Source organism: Toxorhynchites rutilus, chromosome 1 (genome assembly GCF_029784135.1).
Source record: "Toxorhynchites rutilus septentrionalis strain SRP chromosome 1, ASM2978413v1, whole genome shotgun sequence".
NCBI lineage: Eukaryota > Metazoa > Arthropoda > Insecta > Diptera > Culicidae > Toxorhynchites > Toxorhynchites rutilus.
This window is the reverse complement of record NC_073744.1, coordinates 179,129,758-179,150,817: the sequence shown is the minus strand read 5'-3', so window position 1 is coordinate 179,150,817 and position 21,060 is coordinate 179,129,758. Positions and strand designations below refer to the sequence as shown.

The following is a 21,060-nucleotide window of genomic DNA, read 5'->3' as shown; positions in this document are numbered from 1 at the left end:
TTTCTCTGGCCAGCAATCTTCAGAAAACAAACGCAGCGCTGCGCTTGAGTTTAATTTTCATCAGCGCGCGCTCAAAGAAAACTCGTATTCTCTCTTGGTGCGAAGTGCACAAAATTCATAAGCACGACAGCGCAAAATGTACCCGGCGCAGAACTCAGATACTAAACATTTCTTCTCACTTGGGTGATGCGCGTCTCATTCTATACACACACACACATACACATCAAATTCTAGCGCCCGCTTTGTCTTCGTTCGTTCTAAGCAAAGCATTAAAACAACAGCGTGCCCCCATTTGAACCGTATACGCTTGTGTGAAGAAAAATATCTCAACAGAGAGAGCAACCCAGTTCCAAGCGCACTGTATAGAAAAACGGCGCAAATTTCAGCGTAAAACTCAGCTTAACACTGGGCGCAAATTTCTGCGTAAGAACGGCGCTGACAACCAAACATTTCATCTGTGTTTCGGAGTGTGCTCATTCGCCAGAGCGCATGTGTGCACAAGGAGTAGGGAGCTCAATTGGGTACAAAAATATTGTTGCGCATCAGCACCGAGTTGCATTCTGAAGACTGCTGGCCAGCCTCGCTCGGTGTGACGGTCCGTTGTCATCAAGCTTCACCTTTGTGAGCCTCAATAAACGGAAGAAGGCGTTTCTGTAGGCACTCTTCCCTACTCATTTTCGAGTCCATTGTCTTGTTTGTGACAAAAATCTTGGTTTCCTGACCATAGCTGCAAGTCCCTTGCCAAATCAAAAACTTCCTCGCATATTTATCAGCGAAAGCGAACTTGAATTTGCTGGGGACATCTCCTCTGGCAGTTACCTCATAGATGTTCTGGCCTGGGAGCTGTCCAAAACCTATCTTCACGTACGTTTCGTTATCCATCAGCATGCATTCTTCTTATTGTACAACTTTCGAGCGTGTCTTTTGGCCACCAGAATATGCTTCAGCGTCCTGTTTGGTTGCTTTCAGGCACGGAAATATCGATAACTTTCTCGCATAAGGATTCTCCGGATGGTACTTTGGTTAGAGTTGTGTTTTTTTGGCGATGTCGTAGTCCGAGAGTCCCGGGTTTGCCTTAATTGATTCTCAGCCTCAATACGTTCAACCTCAGCTTCCGATCGTATGTTCAGCCGGGAGTGAATGTGTTAGCACTACACGACCTTTGGATCTGTTCAGTGTGTGAGTTTAGCTGGTGGCCGCTATGGGTGTCATAATGACCAGTGCCTATTCATGCGAAGGGTTAGGGGTGTATAGATCAGGAAATGACGAATTCTAAATGACGGATATTGGAGCCATCGGGTGATTCTGATTCCTAACGTAGATCAAGTACGACAAGGACAACGATATCATCAAAAATAACCAATGGAGGTGTATCCTGGATCTTCTGCGATGACTTGGGAAGGCGGACTGCAAACCGATTTCCACTCCCATGGATATCCGTCAGAAGCTGAAGGGTGGGGCTGCTCGGAAGAAGAAACCCCGCCGGGTGCTTGAAGCTATATAGAAGCAAACATCAATGACTGAAGGATAAGTAAAAAAGATTTTCAGGATTCAAAAATATCGATCTTACCCAAAATCTTTTATTTTGTCCGAGACAGGTTCTTTGCTGTTGTTTAGCAACGATTTAAAACACAGCCTACTGCGAACAATTTCGTGGGAACTGTAACGCTTGTAACGTTTTCGCTGAGTGACACATTGAATGGATTTCGTAGGGTGGAACTCGAGTATTATATATAAGGCTAGTCTACTGGAAAACCTCTTTTTGTGCAAATTTTTATTGTGCGAATTTTTGTTGTGCGATTTTCTGTTCTTATGCTTTCCCCCGCACAAAAAAAGGTTTACCTGTACAATAGTTGGTGTATGGTATAGAGATGTACCATTCGCTCACGAGCTGTTCAAATGAATCGTCTCATCATAATGAGCGGATTCGGAACAGCTTACAAAAAAATAAACACAGCTCTACAGCTCACATCAGAGCTAAAGAGCAACTGAGCTGAAGAGCAGCTGAGTTGAAGAGTTGCGGAGCTGTGGAGTGGAAATGCTGCATTGATCTTTCATTCAAAAAATCCTGTGGACAGCCGCAAAATTCAGCTGAGCAGAATAACTATAACACATGATCGACTCACTTGTATGAATTAAACGCCTCTGAGCCTCTCACCATGATGAGCTGATTTGCCCATCTCTAGTATGGTATATAATTTAAATATAAGTGCCAAGTTTAACAAAGATTCCGTTACCTGAATATGTTACGTGGAGCGAATCAATTAGGATGGGGTAAGATGAATAAATTGATTACCGATTGCAGCAATAAATTTGTATTAGTTAAAAATGATTGTATTTTTATGTTCAGTAGAAAGACATTGCCTAATATTCGATCACGCTGTCACATTAATATATCATTCTAATATTTTCTCTGAAAGCAACAGTTGCGTTCAATTGCGCCACAGATGACAAGCATTGGAGGCTCAAATTATGACCGGACACTTTGGTTTGATACGAACTCTATTTCGCCCAATCAATTCGTCCCCTTCTCGGTACATCCATTCCAACAGATACATTGATAAACACACTTAACAAACATAATCATGAAAGCATATCACTTATCACGCACAATGCCAGCACCAGGGAACGAGAGTAAGGAAAATCATCCTTTCGGATGAACATATTCAATATTCCGAATGGGGCGGCTGGCAGCTGGATATCTTCGGTAAAAAGGACACGTTTCCAATCTGCTTTCCGCCGCCACAGATGTAGCGCATTCGATACGACCATTGCGGCAGCAGTATTGTTAGCTGTGTCCCTCCTTTCCGTGTTCCGTGTCCCAATCGGAGTACACTAAAAAGCATTCGAGATGTCCAACATCATACGGTCTGGGGAATCCTTTCACAAGTTAAACGATTCCCCATTCCCCGGCCTTCGCAAATGAACTTCTCCATTTGAGATGGGATCCCTTTCGGGGGAGATGTATTGTGAGTCCATATTTTCTCAAGTAGGGGAAACGACGAGTTCCCATCTGGTAAAATTGGCCCGAAAGCAAATGGCAAAAGGTTTGTGCCTCAAGCCGGGTTCCACAAAGTTCACCAACAAAACCTATTTGTTCGCCTCCCAGGGGATGAAATTTGATGCGGGGTAAAATTTCCAACGATATTAAGCTTGCTTGAATCCAGAATCAATCACCGCTTGAGGCAAAACAAATCTAACGGATTTCCTTTATCTTCTCTCACAGTGAATTTCGACCACTTCCAAATCCTGCGGAACATTGGCAAAGGCAGCTTCGGAAAGGTAAGTGGGTTAAGATATTCCGCAAACACTCCAGCGATTTGTCACCGGGCAAATTTCGTCCCCAGTCCTAATTGGCCAATCAAAACAATCGCATCTGCTCTCTCCTGCCCGACAACAGTCTCGATTAATCCCAACCGTGAACAAAAGTCGGTGGGGCTTAGCTTTGCAGGAACACCAACAAAGTGGGGCCAATTTCGTCTAATTTGTGTCTAATCTAGCGTATTATACCCAACACCAGCGACACCTCCGCTTCCCGTCGGCCAAAGATGAGCCAAATGGGGCAAACAAATAGGTAAACATTTCGGTTGATACGACGAATCCACACCGGTTCCTTCCCTTTGCCGCTGGATGGGTGTTTGTACAGCATTCGTTTGGTCCCTAATGAAACATCTCGGCTTCTCGGAACTCAAAGGACGCCTTCCGGCAGCTGGGACTGTGTGCATCTCAGGCGTGTTAGTTAATTAAGTTTCGGGGGAAACGACATCTGTGCAATTCGCTCTGATGTTGGAAGCTAATGTTTTGCTCGGGAAAATTTATGGTCATGGGGGATGACATTTGAAAAACAACATGTGGGGTAGATTCTCTGCAAAATTATCAAATTGAAAATTGAACATTAAAATTAAGAACATTAAATATTCACAAGAGTTTAAAGAAAAAATAATAAAAAAAACAACCCATTCAACAAATTCAACAAATTCAACAAATTCAGCAAATTCAAAAAATTCAACAAATTTAACAAATTAAACAAATTCAACAAATTCCACAAATTCAACAAATTCCACAAATTCAACAAATTCCACAAATTCAACAAATTCAACAAATTCAACAAATTCAACAAATTCAACAAATTTAACAATTTCAACAAATTCATCAAATTCAATCAGTTCTACAAATTCAACAAATTCAACAAATTCAACAATTTTATAAATGCTACAAATTCAACAAATTCAACAAATTCAACAAATTCAACAAATTCAACAAATTCAACAAATTCAACAAATTCAACAAATTCAACAAATTCAACAATTTCTATAAATGCTACAAATTCAACAAATTCAACAAATTCAACAAATTCAACAAATTCAACAAATTCAACAAATTCAACAAATTCAACAAATTCAACAAATTCAACAAATTCAACAAATTCAACAAATTCAACAAATTCAACGAATTCAACAAATTCAGCAAATTCAACAAATGCTACAAATTCAACAAATTCAACAAATTTAACAAATTCAACAAATTCAACAAATTTAACAAATTTAACAAATTCAACAAATTCAACAAATTCAGCAAATTCAACAAATGCTACAAATTCAACAAATTCAACAAATTCAACAAATTCAACAAATTCAACAAATTCAACAAATTCAACAAATTCAACAAATTCAACAAATTCAATAAATTTAACAAATTCAACAAATTCAACAAATTTAACAATTTAAACAAATCCAACAAATGCTACAAATTCAACAAATTTAACGAATTCAACAAATTCAACAAATTCAACGGATTCAACAAATTCAACAATTTCAACAAATTCAATAAATTCAAGAAATTCAACAATTTCAAAAATTTCAACAATTTCAACACATTCGGGCCAACACGGGCCAAAGGTTGTGCAGTCCACTGATGATTCAACAAGAGCCAAAGGTTGTACCGCTTATGACAACTCTACATGAACTGATGATTGCGCCGGTTAGTGACCATTCTATCCTGGATTCCTCGAGTCGAGAAAGACGCACCACGCTAGATATGAGGTACAGACTAGGGGGGCGTTGCTGATTAAGGGTCAGCTGCATCCCAATAGGAAGTATCCCGTGTCGGGCACACGTACAGAGCATTGGAGACAGCAACATCCCAACTACGAGAACACTTGTAATACTAACCTCGAGCCGACCGCGAGTAATCGGTTACATATTACTAACATAGATAATAAGAAAAACTGTCAAAATATTGAACTCCGGCCCCGTCAGGCTAACGCCATATGAGCCTTGATAAAAATATATATTTTGAAAAAAAAAAAAACCAATTTAATGAATTCAACAACTCAACAAATTCAACAAATTCAACAAATTCAACAAATTCAACAAATTCAACAAATTCAACAAATTCAACAAATTCAACAAATTCAACAAATTCAACAAATTTAACAATTTCAACAAATTCATCAAATTCAATCAGTTCTACAAATTCAACAAATTCCACAATTTCTATAAATCCTACAAATTCAACAAATTCAACGCATTCAACAAATTCAACAAATTCAACAAATTCAACAAATTCAACAAATTCAAAAAATTCAAAAAATTTAACAAATTAAACAAATTCAACAAATTCAACAAATTCAACAAATTCCACAAATTCAACAAATTCAACAAATTCAACAAATTCAACAAATTCAACAAATTCAACAAATTCAACAATTTCTATAAATGCTACAAATTCAACAAATTCAACAAATTCAACAAATTTAACAAATTCAACAAATTCAACAAATTTAACAAATTTAACAAATTCAACAAACTCAACAAATTCAACAAATTCAACAAATTCAACAAATTCAACAAATTCAACAAATTCAACAAATTCAACAAATTCAACAAATTCAACAAATTCAACAAATTCAACAAATTCAACAAATTCAACAAATTCAACAAATTCAACAAATTCAACAAATTCAACAAATTCAACAAATTCAACAAATTCAACAAATTCAACGGATTCAACAAATTCAACAAATTCAACAAATTCAACAAATTCAACGGATTCAACAATTTCAACAAATTCAATAAATTCAAGAAATTCAACAATTTCAAAAATTTCAACAATTTCAACACATTCGGGCCAACACGGGCCAAAGGTTGTGCAGTCCACTGATGATTCAACAAGAGCCAAAGGTTGTACCGCTCATGACAACTCTACATGAACTGATGATTGCGCCGGTTAGTGACCATTCTATCCTGGATTCCTCGAGTCGAGAAAGACGCACCACGCTAGATATGAGGTACAGACTAGGGGGGCGTTGCTGATTAAGGGTCAGCTGCATCCCAATAGGAAGTATCCCGTGTCGGGCACACGTACAGAGCATTGGAGACAGCAACATACCAATTATGAGAACACTTGTAATACTAACCTCGAGCCAACCGCGAGTAATCGGTTACATATTACTAACATAGATAATAAGAAAAACTGTCAAAATATTGAACACCGGCCCCGTCAGGCTAACGCCATATGAGCCTTGATAAAAATATATATTTTGAAAAAAAACCAATTTAATGAATTCAACAACTTAACAAATTCAACAAATTCAACAAATTCAACAAATTCAACAAATTCAACAAATTCAACAAATTCAACAAATTCAACAAATTCAACAAATTTAACAATTTCAACAAATTCATCAAATTCAATCAGTTCTACAAATTCAACAAATTCCACAATTTCTATAAATCCTACAAATTCAACAAATTCAACAAATTCAACAAATTCAACAAATTCAACAAATTCAACAAATTCAACAAATTCAACAAATTCAACAAATTCAACAAATTCAACAAATTCAACAAATTGAAATTGAAAAATTGAAAAATTGAAAAATTGAAAAATTGAAAAATAAAAAAATTGAAAAACTTAAAAATTGAAAAATTGAAAAATTGAAAAATTTAAAAATTGAAAAATTTAAAAATTGAAAAATTGAAAAATTGAAAAATTGACAAATTGAAAAATTGAAAAAAATTGAAAAACTGAAAAACTGAGAAATTGAAAAATCGAAATTTTGAAAAATTAAAAAATTGAAGGATTTAAAAATTGAAAAATTTTAAAATCGAAAAATTGAAAAATTGAAAAATAAAAACAACTGAACTGAACTGGATCGATTTTACTACAAAATACCATTGCAAAAATGATGGAAGAGCATCATTTTCATCATCGAATTTTCAGATTTTAGATAAGTTTTGTTTTAGAATACATTATTAAAAAATTTAAATACTTCGAAGCACCGGATCAAAAATAGAGCAACATCCTCAATTGATGTTGACCCACCATGTTCTGGAATGTTTTCTCATTATTATTCCATTGGTCTTATCCTCATGAAACATCATCTGGACCCACTTCCCGTGCTTGTCCTGTTCCCATCCAAACCTGTCCATCACGACGCAATTTACTCCTGCCCCGGAGCACCCGTTCCAAATGGTGTATGACCTAAGGCCAACCTTCTCGTCCGTTTCGAAGAGAGTGAAATGGACAGTTGAAATACTTTTTTTTCACCATTTGTTTTACCCTTTCTACGTTGTTGGACGTTTGGTTTTCAGTTTGTGGTCGAAGTGATGCTCCGTTTCAAAGCACGTCGAGTTTCTCGAAACGATACAGTCTACCCCACACACACACCCACCCACACAACTACACTCCTCAACGATTCTGATCCTGGGTCATGATTTCAACCGAACAGTTTCGTCCTGAGAGCCAATTTGCGGTCCGATGGATTGGTGCAACTGTAACGTATCCAATTAGGGGTTAGGGTTGGCTGTTGCGGTGGCTTAAGGAACCGATCCCAATTGCAGTGCATCTCTTTCGGTTACCATCTTAACGAGCGATGTCTTTTTCCGCCCTACCTTCCTTGAACCCACCAACACACATGTTCGGGGATGAGCTGTTTCGAATCATCCGGGACAGACGGTCCGTGAAAATTGGATAATTGAATTAAGGCGGCTCGATTCGTCCGAACTGCTGCGGAGTGCGGCAGATTTGGGTGCGATACTACGTGCTAATACCGCGTCGGAGCGCGCGTGATATGACAGCGATGCGAAATGCTGAGACGATTCCCGGAAGTGACTCAGCACACATGGCACACCGGAATCGAGCTTGTGCTCGCTGCCGGTAAATGGCCACAAAAGCCACATTATATTCGGCTAGTATTATGCTGACTAAGCGTGGTGCTTCCGTTAATATGTGGGTGGGCACGGATCGGTGCGACAGAGGAGGAGATCGGGATTGTGGATCAACTTAATATATTAGCGCTAATTGTGACGCTAAAATTCAAATGGGGTTCACTGAACTGGAAATAAGGATGTCGAGAACATATCAAGTATCGGTAACAGTAGAATTATTTACTCAATTAGTTTACAGTTGTTTGAGAGTGGGAAATTTGCATTTTATAGCAAAGGTAATGGCGCAGTTTCCATGAACGAGCGCCGCATAGGTTTTCATTACGGTGGATAAATATTTGAGTTCCTTGATTCAGCTGCATGTGGTCTGCATGTGGATTGGCATTGATCACGAAAACTAGACTATTCTTCGTTACATATTCATGATAATTTGTTTTCATTCGATTAAAATTCTTGAAACTGAGATCGACATTAATAACATAGAGAGCGCCGTTTTAAGATTTTTGTGCTGCGTTCCAGTTATTAACTGTTACTCGCTAGTATCGATGATACTCATCGATACTAGATCCAGTCAAAATAATCTTCAAGTAGCTTCAAATGAACATTCAAAACATAACCCGACAAACGTGTGACGAAAAAGCGAAAATAATAGTGGTAGCACTGCAATATCGTAATGTGATGTCCTTTCTTCACTGTTACCAAGTTTCGCGATCCCATCAGTATTTTATTTAAGTGCAGGAGAAGGCCAAACTGATCTTCGAGCTGCTCAAATCGCTTCCTTTCAATGAACGATTCGTGTTTCGTACACTATAACGGTACGAAGAAACATCTAATGTGGCCGTTCGTGAACGCGTTCGGCGCAATCCTCTTCGTAAACAAAAGAGTCTAGCAGTCGAAATGAACGTTTCCAAGCACAGAATAAGTCGTATTTTGCGTGAGTATTTACAGCTTGGTGTATTCAGGAGATGTTTGAGCCATTTATTGACGCCCGGATGGAAACAAATGTGATTGGAGCGATGCATAAAACTTCTAAAACGGCTCTGGATCGTGGCTTCATTAAACCTATCAGATTCATTCACGATTGATTGACTGGTCATCCGGTAGCCCAGAGTCAATCAACTGGATTATTTAGTTTTTACCAATCGTTCAAGTATTTCATCGAGAAGGCAATTCGCGAACTTCCACTTGCAACAACCCGTGACGATTGGATCAAGCATTACGACTTTGCATGAAGAAGAGGGGGACCATTTAGTATCATTTTGCCAAAAATATCAATATTAGATACTTTTATGCCTTCAAGATAAATTTCAACCTCCTATCTCATTTTTCAATTTTCAAGCGACTAACAGAATTTATGGCTATGCTATGTGTATTTTTTCCACCATCAGGGTTTTCCACATCTATATATATAAAAATGGAGTGATGTCTGTCTGTCTGTCTGATTCTTATAGACTCAGAAACTACTAAACCGATCGACATGAAAATTGGTATGTAGGGGTTTTTGGGGCCGGGGAAGATTTTCGTGATATTTTGAGACCCCTCCCCCCTCTCTAAGGGGGAGCTGCCATACAAATGAAACACAAATTTCTGCATTACTCGGAAATTAACCAAGCAAACGAAACCAAAGTTGGCATGTGAAAGTTTTAGGGTGCAATAAATGTTTCTATGATGGTTAGACAGTCCTTCCCCCACTCAAAGGGGGGCTGCCATACAAATGAAACACAAATTTCTGCATTACTCGAGAATTAATCAAGCAAACGAAACCAAATTTGGCATGTGGAGGTTTTAGGATGCAATAAATGTTTCTATGGTGTTAAGATACTCCTTCCCCCTCTCTTAGAGGGGGCTGCCATACAAATGAAACACAAATTTCTGCATTACTCGAGAATTAATCAAGCAAATGAAACCAAATTTGGCATGTGGAGGTTTTAGGATGCAATAAATGTTTCTATGGTGTTAAGATACTCCTTCCCGCTCTCTTAGAGGGGGCTGCCGTAAAAATGAAACACAAATTTTTGCATTACTCGAGAATTAATCAAGCAAATTAAACCAAATTAGGCATATGGAAACTTTAGGGTGCAATGAATGTTTCTATGGTGGTTAGATACCCCTCCCCCCTCTCTTAGGGGTGGCTGCCATACAAATAAAACACAAATTTCTGCATTACTCGAGAATTAATCAAGTAAATGGGCGGGACGAAGTTTGGCGGGTTAGCTAGTTTCTAATAAATAAAACACAACACAACGAATAAAAACAAATCTTCCTTTATGAATTTCCTTACCTGTTTTTGTTCAGCAGCATCTCGTTAGGCATAAGAATGCCCTTTCCAAGAATTCGCAGTCTTCGCTGAATTAGTGTACTGCATTGACACGGTAAATGTTCCGAAGTCTCAGCTTCGAAATTGCAGAAACGACAGTTATCATCTGCCAGTTTTCCGATTTTGACGTAGGATTACTTCTTTCGGGAACATATTGGGGTACAAATTGAAAAACGAATATCGATCGCATCGTGAAAAATGTCCAATTTCAAACGCTTATTGCTCAGTCATTTCATGACGGATTGATGAGATTTTTACATCAAAACATTGCGGCACTCTATAACAATTTTTCACCTTGAATAAAATAATATATATCATGTAATTAACTATCGAACAATTGAAAAATCTCAACCCCTATCCAAACGGTACTGATTGGTCGAATTTGACGTCATTTCTTTTTCGCCTGCTTCGCTTCTTTCGTTCCTCGATAAGTAAAATATTTGCATGTCGAGCGAGTGGGGGGGCGCCTATTTCTCACATACCAACTGATATAAAAGGACGGTAGCATTTTTGGATTTCTCATTCCCGTTCAACGCTCAGATCGGCAAACATCTGGGCTTCTAGTGTGCAGTGCTCTACAAATCAACCAACACCATACGGTGCGGCAAAGGAGAGGAAGCCATCGGTAACCAACGATGGATGCGGTGCGGTAAAGGGATCAAAGAAGAAGAAGCAGCGGAGAGCATCGAATTAAATCTAGTGTGCATTGCTGGTGCGCTCCTCTTCACATCAACAATTGGATGCGGCAAAGGAGGCAGAGGAGCGAAGTGCATTGCATCGCATCGTATCACACCCGCTATCCATCGTTTAGCTCGTCGTGGTGGTGCCAATCAAACCCTCGAAAATCGACGCACAGAATCCGATGGCGCCAAAGTCAAGGAAAGCATCAGCGAATCCGTTAAAGCTACCGCTCCCAAAACTAAACTGCTACATCCGACTGAAACGCAGCAGATTCCGTACAACCCATTAAACCATTCCAGTCCTTCTCAGGACTATCAATTTGTTTTGAAACAAAAGAGTTTATTTTACTGTTTTCCACTTACCACAAAAACTATATAAAACCGATCAAAAATACTGTTTATTGACGTAGGATTACGTCTTTCGGGAACATATTGGGGTACAAATCGAAAATTGAAAATCGAGCACATCGTGAAAATTGTCCAATTTCAAACGCTTATTGCTCAGTCATGTCATGATGGATTGATGATATTTTTGCGTCAATTGAAGAAAATAATATATGTTATTAAACTAACTATCAAATAATTCAAAAATCTCAGCCCATATCCTAACGGAAATACCCTGATTGGTCGAAATTGACGACACATGCGGCGGGTCCTTAACAGAGACATCAAAACCGAGCTGCATGGGGGAAATTGGCATTGCAAATACATGAAAGTCGGAGGCATTTTTATATTGCAAGTAAGGTGAGTGATACGATTCATTCTAGCAAATTAAATTTGAATTTGGAACTTTAATGTTGGTTGCCTCGTGAATTTTCATATCAATGACCGATCGTATAATGTGAAAAATTTAGCACAAGTGTAAGCGAAAATTATATATGGTAGCAGTTGTGTTAAAACTGACTTCATATATTATATGAAACGATTTATTTCAATTTTCATAAATAAATACCAAGCGCTCGAGAACGGGTCGTTTGGTTTAAGCTGTCTGTTTTGTTGTGTTCATTTTCACTCAAGAAAAGTTTTTACGGCGAGAAAAATTGGAAAAGTGAAGAAACAGTAGAAAAAGTGATCTTCCATATACTCTACATATAGTATTAGTTGTTGTTAGTCCAATTAAAATTCGCATTGGGTGAATTAACACTTAGAAAGTAAAAAATATAAAAGAAAATTACCTTTTCCAATTCAGATATGTTTTCTCTATATTAAAGTAACATGTTTTTACTGAAAAAAATTGATAATTGTGTTCGGTAATTATTCTTATATTACATTGGTGAGTTCTTTTTTTCTTTATTTCATCCATACATAACACAGGAGGCATCTCGTCTAGGATCACAGAGGGCGATTTTCATCATATCTCGTTCCACTTCGGTATCTTTTATCTGATACGCACTATACAACGACTGTTTACCATCCTTCTGTCATCATCACTCGGTAAACACTGGTGGAGTGAACAAACAATACCCAACAACTAGACAAAACGGCCCTTTTCAGAGCGACCAAATCATTTTCAAAGAGTTGGACGATGTAATTCTTCAAACATATCCAAAATCAACAGATAGTCTAACGGAATCCTACGTCAACTATGCGGTCGTGTCTCGGACACAACCCTCCTGCGACTTTTTTAAGGTGATACCTGCTCGGACAGTGCCCAGTCAATAGACCGGTTAATGTACTCAAATCTGCCTTATTCAAGCTGAGTAGGTTGCGTGTTATTCTGTTACAAGGTGTAATGAATAATTTGGATTGTCTTGGCGTTGATAGAGCCCTCCAGTTGGCTTCAATCATTGATATTTCCCAGGTTTTGAGCTCCGATTTCATGCATGATGTAGATAATCCACAAAATGGCTCAGGCCCGACGAATTTAGTTGAAGATCCCAATCATTACTTTTTCATTACCTTCTATACCGCAGTGACCAGGCACCCAGTATAGGTTAACTTCGTTAGTAGCAGCTAGTTGTTTTAAGGATAAAATACATTCCCAAACTAGCTTTGACTGACATGTCAATGCTTATGCTTTTACTTCATTAAGAGCTGCTTGGCTATCTGAGAAGATACTGATATTGGCATACCTGTATTCTCTAGTCAAACAAATATTTGTACATGTTAGAATAGCTTGTATTTCTGCTTGAAAAACTGTAGGCCACTGTCCCATTGGAATTGACATGTCGATTCCTGGTCCAGTAATACCAGCTCCCGTAGATTTACCGATTTTATATCCATCGGTATAAAACAAGAGTGATCCTGGACGAGTTTTGGGACCACCTTCTTCCCATTCGTTGCGATTGAATTCAATCACTTTGAAGGGAACACTGAAGTTAGTCTTTGTTTCCATCCAGTCTTCATTCATGCTTACTATAGTGTTCAGTTAAAAATCTTTCAGGATTTGTAAATATCCTGTGAGATCTCCTTCTAGAAAATGTTTTATACCTTTCAGCCTAATAGTACCTTTTTCCGCTTCAAGTTGCACATATTGGTGCAAAGGGGCTTTGGAAGGGGCGTTAGGCATTGCTCCAGTTATTGATAAGCATGCCAGACGTTATAGTTTATCGAGCTTTTTCTTTCTGAGCTGATATTTGTGTAGTTTTAGGCCACCACACTAGCGAAGCATATGTTAGTCTGGGTCTCACAATTGCCGAGTAAATCCAGTGAATCATTCTCGGTTTTAGTCCCCACTTTTTCCCGAATATACTACTACAACTCCAGGGAGCAGTCTGGGCTTTAGATATTGCATACTCCAGTTGGTCGTTCCAATTTAGTTTTTGGTCACGCATGACACCTAAATATTTGGTTCGTATTGAAAGCTCCAATTGTACACCTCCCAATCTAAGAGGTGGAATCCTATACTTTCTTTTTCTGGTAAATGGAATTATGACTGTTTTTGAAGGATTAACACTAAGTCCTTCCAGGTTGCACCATTTGAGTGTGTAGTTAAGGGATGTTTGCATTCTATTGGAAATAGTATACTCACATTTACCCCTCACTAAGATGATTATGTCATCAGCAAAACCAATGACTTCGTACCCTAAATTAGCTAGGTTATTAAGAAGATAGTCGACAACTAGGGACCAAACAGAGGAGACAGAACTCCTCCTTGAGGGCAACCTCTAGTTGGTTTCGTTGTTAGAGTAGATCCTCCTAATTTAGCTGTTATTAGTCGGTTGGTTAGCATGGCATGTATCCAGTTGGAGATGCACATGTCAAAACTACATTTTTTCATAGCTTTATTTAAAGAGTTGTAGGATGCATTGTCAAATGCTCCCTTAATATCAAGAAAAGCGGTAAGTGAGATTTCTTTAGCATCAAAAGTCTTCTCTATTTTTGAAATTAACGTGTGAAGCGCTGTTTCAGTTGATTTATTTGCTTGGTAGGCAAATTGAAATTTGCTCAATGGTCTCCTGTTCAAATATGATGATTTTATATGGAGATCAATGACCTTTTCCATCATTTTTAAGATGACAGATGTTAGACTAATTGGTCTATACGCTTTGGGAGTCGTCCTGTCACGTTTGCCAGCCTTGGAAATAAATATAACCCGGACTTCTCGCCATTTACTAGGAATGTAGCTTAGTACCATACTAGCTCTAAACATCTCCGTTAGAAGAGGAACAGTGATATCCTTGCTTTTTTGTAACAGCACCGGATAAATCCCGTCTGGTCCTGGAGAATTAAAGGGCTTCAAGGAATCCACTGCCCATTCAACCCTTGACTTCGTGAAGACCGCCCTAGCCAATTCATTAGCTCTATTCTCGTCTCTGATTACACAAGATTGAGCTGTGTTGAAGACCTGTGCTTGTCCGGAAATCAATTGGATTGAGGCTCAATATTTTTAAGGCTCAATATTGCCTCGAGAAAGGTAGCTTTTTTACCACTTTGGTTTCACCTGTTTTGATTTTTGTTTGCCAGTTAGTTGATAATTATAGGGGTCTTTTTTTGTTCAATTATAGGGGACTTGTTCTATTCATTAGCCTCTAGCAATTCAGGAAGAAATTCACCTAAAGTCTTGGTCTTGAGAAAGGCAATTTGAAGCCTCGCCCACTCTTGCTGACTGGTTAATAGATAATTGCTCTATCTAGAAATTTTTATTGGTTTGATTTATTTTTTCAATCTATATATATTAGGTTGGGAAAAAAGTAATCCATTAATTTTGGGTGAAATTCAAACTCATTTTTAATATGCTTCGGATTGTCAGATTTGGGTCAAACATAACCGTTTTGTTGTAAAATTTGTTGCCATTCTAAAGGTAGCTTCATGATGCCTCTCTCGCAGAAGCCTTGGTCCTTGTTTATTTTTACAATCTTCTCTGCATCCCAATCTCTTATCACTTTGGAAATTTTGCAATGCGAGAGAAAGGTGGTAATCGCTTGATGCCAGGTTCGGACTGTATGGTGCATGCATTAAAACATCCCAATCAAGCTCCCGGAGTTGTGTGGCCTTGCGTTGTCCTGATGGAGCACAACACCTCTGCTGTTGGACAATTCAAGTCGTTTCTGGATAATCGCTAGCATCAAAAGGTCCATTTATTGCATTAAAATAAATGTAAAAAATTTAAGAAAAATTTAAAAAGAAGTAATAAAAAATTAAAAAAAATTGCACGTATTTTCTGTTACCGTATTGGCACCATAAACACCATTAACAATTTCAGCGGCCTGGCATGCATTTTCGCCTTTTAAAAAGGAAAAGTGTAAAATATACCAAAATTTGCTCTTTGTTGACCTCCATTGTTAACACCCTGTAACTCACAACTCAATGGAACAAACAGAAAACAGCAAAAAATTTTGTTTAGTGTGAAATGCCACATTTACAACGAGCCTAAACTTGAAATTGTATGATCGATATTACGCGAGAAATTGATCACTAAAGCTAGCTAACGAGAAAATAATGAATAGCTTTTTTCCCAACCTAATATAAAAAGCTCGGGTCACGGTTTGTGGTCGAACTCCTTAGAAACAGCTCGACCGATTTGGATGAAATAATGCAAAAAAAGCTTGGTAGGCATGAGAATAGTTCGTAAACTATATGTGATACCACTATGTTGCCGATCGCCATATATTTAATACCGAATAGGGTGGCTCTAGTCAGAAAAAAATTATGTATGTTTTCTTTCTGAGCATCGGCTGTATACCATACAGATGCACAAATGTTAATCCTCATCCCCAATTCGCGATTTTAGTATGTTTTTCTGACCAATATTCAAATAATTTAACCATCGTTATTTATTTCAAACGAATTTATTTACGTTGAAAAATGACAGAAGCCTTCTTGAATGAATACAATAAGTTATTAAAATGCTTCAAATCACACTTGCTCGGATTACAAAATGATAATCATATTATTGTCATAAATTTTATGAAACACCGGCTGGAGAGCCCGTGTGTAGATTATGGATCGGCAGCTGCCCACTGACGTGAGAAACTGTGATTCGAAGATTCGAATTTAAGAATGCAAAAGTCGATTTCGATCGAATCGTGAATTTTGATCGAGCTTCGAATTCGAATCGGATTCCGAAATATGAATGTCTGTTCGTTACTGTTACCCCAAACATGGTTCATGGCCCATGCGGTGATCTGGAGCATTTACTTGTGCTGCGATTGACTACGAATATACGAATATATATTTTGAAATTTGGATGTTGAAGATTTGAGTTTCTTAACTAGAGATATAATTCGTGGACAATCACATTCGTTCAAATCAGTTGATTGCGTAACTAATTCGTAATTGGCATGTTCGTGCTTTCATCTTCGTTTTTACTTACTCGCTGAACAACAAAACGTAATTAACTATAATGTAACGAAGAAACCTAACAAGCCGCTTTACTAAGAATCAATGTACTGTAAAAAAGGTAATGAAGATGGTAGAGATTCGAGCGACATAGCTGTGGCATCCTGAACACATTTACCCAGTACTACATATGTTACACGGAGTGTGTAAACAAACCAAGAGGATAGTGAAACGTCAAAAGAGGGTTTGTTTTGCAAAGCACCTTCATTCAGTCATATGAACTATAGATTGTAGGATATCACATTGGCGATCCTGCCAGATATCAGTAACTATTTTTTCTTCTGTCTAGTTTTTATTGGTGTGAGTGTTGCGGAAGAGAAAGCCGGAAGGAACTTGAGGTAAGGAATATACATTTTGTTTTGATTTGATAGCGCGGAGTGAAAGGGAAGCTGAAAGAAAAAAAGTCGAGTCGGGCTGTGCGCGGAGCCGATATGTGAATGAAAATTTGAGCCGGTGAAAGACCATGGCCAACAATGTAAAAAAAAAGTTGAGCCGGTGAAAGACCATGGGCAACAGTGTGAATGATATGTTGAGCCGGTGATAGACCATGGCCAACAATGTAAAAAGAAAGAAGAGCAGGTGATAGACCATGGCCAACAATGTCTTATCGATCGAGTTTGGTGAGCAAAAAAAAAGCACTTGAGCCGGTAGAAGACCAAGCCCAACGTTTAAACAGGTTGAATCGGGGAAAACTCAAGATCAACACTCCGTGAAGTGTTAATTGTTAAAAGTTCAGAATCTGAATAGATATATAGAGGCTGGGTCGATGAAAATCTTGGCCAACAATTAAAAGGTTTAGTCGGGATTAACCAAGACCACCGAGTGACAAAGACGTAATGTCATGTTAACAACTGACTTTACGTATATAAGCAGCAGAAGATGAATGCACTGTATATCATTGCTGCTTCGATTGGATCGAAACAAACAGGGTTGAAAAACGAAGCGTAAACATGGAGAAAGATGATACGTGGATTTGGTTTATATCTGTTGCTTTAAAACAAGATGCCAGAAATTTTGTATAGCAGATTCTTCAAGATACGTATAGTTCGGAGATTTTCCGGGAAAAACTAATTTGAAAAAAAAAATAAGATAATTTTAATATAGTTTTGATAGTTATGTAAAAGTTTTTTTTTCCGCACGAAAACAGAACCAAATATAATGTCATAACATGTTCAAGAATAGATATTTTTAAGAAGACTGTTGTGTATATTTTGATTGGTAGAGGAGCTGGAGAAGAGTTATTAGAGAGTATTTTGAAGGGCTTGTTAGAGTGTGGAATGCAGATTAACACAAACAAACATAGAAGGAATTTGAGTTGAAACGGTTGAAGCTCAGGGTTCAAACGATGGTGAACAAATATCGAATGACAAGAATAAATGAAAGTTCGTAATCTTACACAATACATGTAAACAATCTTTTTCAGTTAACTTGACAGATATAAAGTTTTGTTCACTTTTCGCGGGGGGAAGATGTGGCCTTCGGAACAGAGTACTTACCCAGTACTACGTATGTTATATGGAGTGTGTAGTTATAGCATGCGCTGCCATAACTATTTCTCAAATAGTGACGTTAGTCGTTGTGTTTATCTTTGATTGCCCACCGCATCCATGCGAAAATGCTATTTTCAGGAAGTAATTTATCAATTGAAAACGTACATTTTTTTAGAGTTCCCGCTGAATATTAGGCTAATGTGATAGCGTGCAGTGAATATCTGTGAAAACACGAAAAGACGGATATAAGTGATATTTCCATGTGCCATTTTCACTCCCCCACGTTCATAGAAACAAACGAAGTTTCATTATTTTAACGTTATGAAGTGCATGTTTCGAAGGGTGTCGGTGTGTATGGTGTGAGAAAATAATTGCCAATTATTCAAAGTTTCACCGAAAATGTTACTGCTTTCAAGAACTAAGTATACGACTGCTCTCTGGAGCTTTTTACCACATAAATAATCGATACAATTGTCATCTGTTAAAAAGCAAACAGTTGAATAATTCCATGAGAATTTTGGCTCAAATTATCATGCAGCCGTGAGTTCTTTCAACATTGTTTTGTTTATTCCATATAAATCCCATATTGAATGCAAATAATTGAGGAGCTTAGAATGAAAGGGGTGTAAGTGATTTGATCGATTTCTTTACATCGACTCTCTCTTTTGGTCATAGCTTAGCCTCAAATACATTCCCAGCTGTATTTGACAATGTGGAAGATAGGTTAGAACATCACCTATCAGATTCTATAGCAAACTTAAATTGGAACGTTGTTGCAATTGAGTTATTAACTAAAGAAAAAGTTGATGAAGAGAAATCGATCAAGTCACTTACACCTCTTGCATTCTAAGCCCCTCAATTACGACACGATATTTTGCTTGCCAATACAGATATACTTCGCCTACTGCTCCACCTCGGTATGTACCTCATTGACTAATAATATAAATAATAGGCGTTGACAATCTCTAAGCAAAATTCGAATGAAATACCATTGAATATCTAATAACAATAATTTTAATCAAGTTGAACTAATGCCGGAATTCTGAACCAAAATGTATAGCCGTGACCAATATAACACCATTCGTCTTCGATATGTATGGTCTGAAACATTGCACAACATCGCGTTCGTTTCAACCTCGAAATTAATTGCGCAAAGCCAAATTAAAGGTATAATCCAGAGGAATCGCCTATTTTTCCACGAAAACAGAAAGCCACTTCCATCCGTTCTGCTTGGGTTCCTCCAGGAATCGGTTATTCCACATCTGCTCCAATGAATTTACGCCATGGGAATTACCTCCTCGAGGGATCAGGAAAATGTACGATTTAATTTTAAGTACATTCTGTCAAGCCCATCGCAACGAGTCTCCTTCCGAAGTACCCTTTTTTTGTCGAAATCCATACCGTACCCCATTACTCGCCCTTAGCACAAAACTTTACTCATCGAAGCCCAATATTATGCTAATGGGGCCGCCCCTCCTCTCTTCCCTAAAATTTCAAATTTCTTCTCGTCCTCCCCCCGCCGCGGTCCATGCAAATCGGCAAGAAATCTTCTTTAATTAACTTTATATCGCTTGCGGAGGCGAAAAATGGATGAGGATCCCGATTTGGCCTTAATTGTGAGCATCTTTCTTCGCAGCATCCCGCCCTAAATCTAGCGCAATGAATATTAATGAACTGAGGTTATTAGAAGTGACGACGAAGACGACGAGACGAAGACAATGGATGTTAGATAGCAGCGAAAAGAGGGGGTGGGGATGCGGGGTCCGAAATCTCATCAACACCGAAAAACGGAACCGAACCTGGCGCCTGAATTGTTTACAGTGAAAATCAATAACGGTTGTTAATCTGTTCAACCGTTTTTGGTTTTTTTTTTCTATCGATGATTTTCCTTCGCAAGCAAAAATGATCAGGATGACAAAATGCGACTAACTGGGCGCTCGCTGTCTGGACTATTCGCGATGACAGTGATACAGTGTCGACGTCTGGTGACGACTTTCAATTAGGGGCCATAATTTGCGTCCCAAACTCGTTAGTGTAATCTCTATCAGATTAGAAGACATAAAGCTAGTTTTAAAATGATAAAATTTAAATGGAAAATTTTCACATCATGTTATTTAATTACTTGAAACATATATTTCTGATTTTAATTTGACCATTTGTTTATACATTTCCAACATTGTTACTGAATCTTTTCATCATAATCCAGCAAACCATCCCAAACCGATATAGCGGCTCTCAGATTCCGGTAAAAAGTGGTAGATTTGTTCCTTAGCGCAAACCATTATTTTATTATTTTTTCGTTAGGGTGACCATTTCTATTTTAGGATGGTCCGAAGAATCACTTTTTTCACTTTTTTTTTTCTTTCCAAAAATGGCTTTTTCAGAAATTCATAACTTTTAAACTACTGGACCGATTAAGATGATCAATATATAAAATTAAAGCCGATTAACTAGTCTTTTTGGAAAAATATTACAATTGCCAAAACAATTATAGGAGGTTTGTTTATAACAGCGAATACTATTTTATAATGCTACGAAATTTTAGAAATAACCATTCTACCAGTTTGGTCGCTCTGAGATATTTTTTTTTCTTGTGGATCATTGCAGATTATGCAGATTATTGT

At 37.9% G+C, this 21,060-nt stretch overlaps 1 protein-coding gene across 2 annotated transcripts in view; it reads left to right on the top strand.

Moving 5' to 3' along the window:
* LOC129774059 (serine/threonine-protein kinase 32B) overlaps positions 1 to 21,060 on the top strand; it is a 384,143-nt gene that overhangs the window by 85,498 nt on the left and 277,585 nt on the right. For both annotated transcript variants that reach the window (XM_055777758.1, XM_055777762.1), the window contains one exon: positions 3,227 to 3,282. In XM_055777758.1, the coding sequence (XP_055633733.1) occupies positions 3,227 to 3,282 (56 nt within the window). The remainder of the gene's footprint in view (positions 1 to 3,226; positions 3,283 to 21,060) is intronic.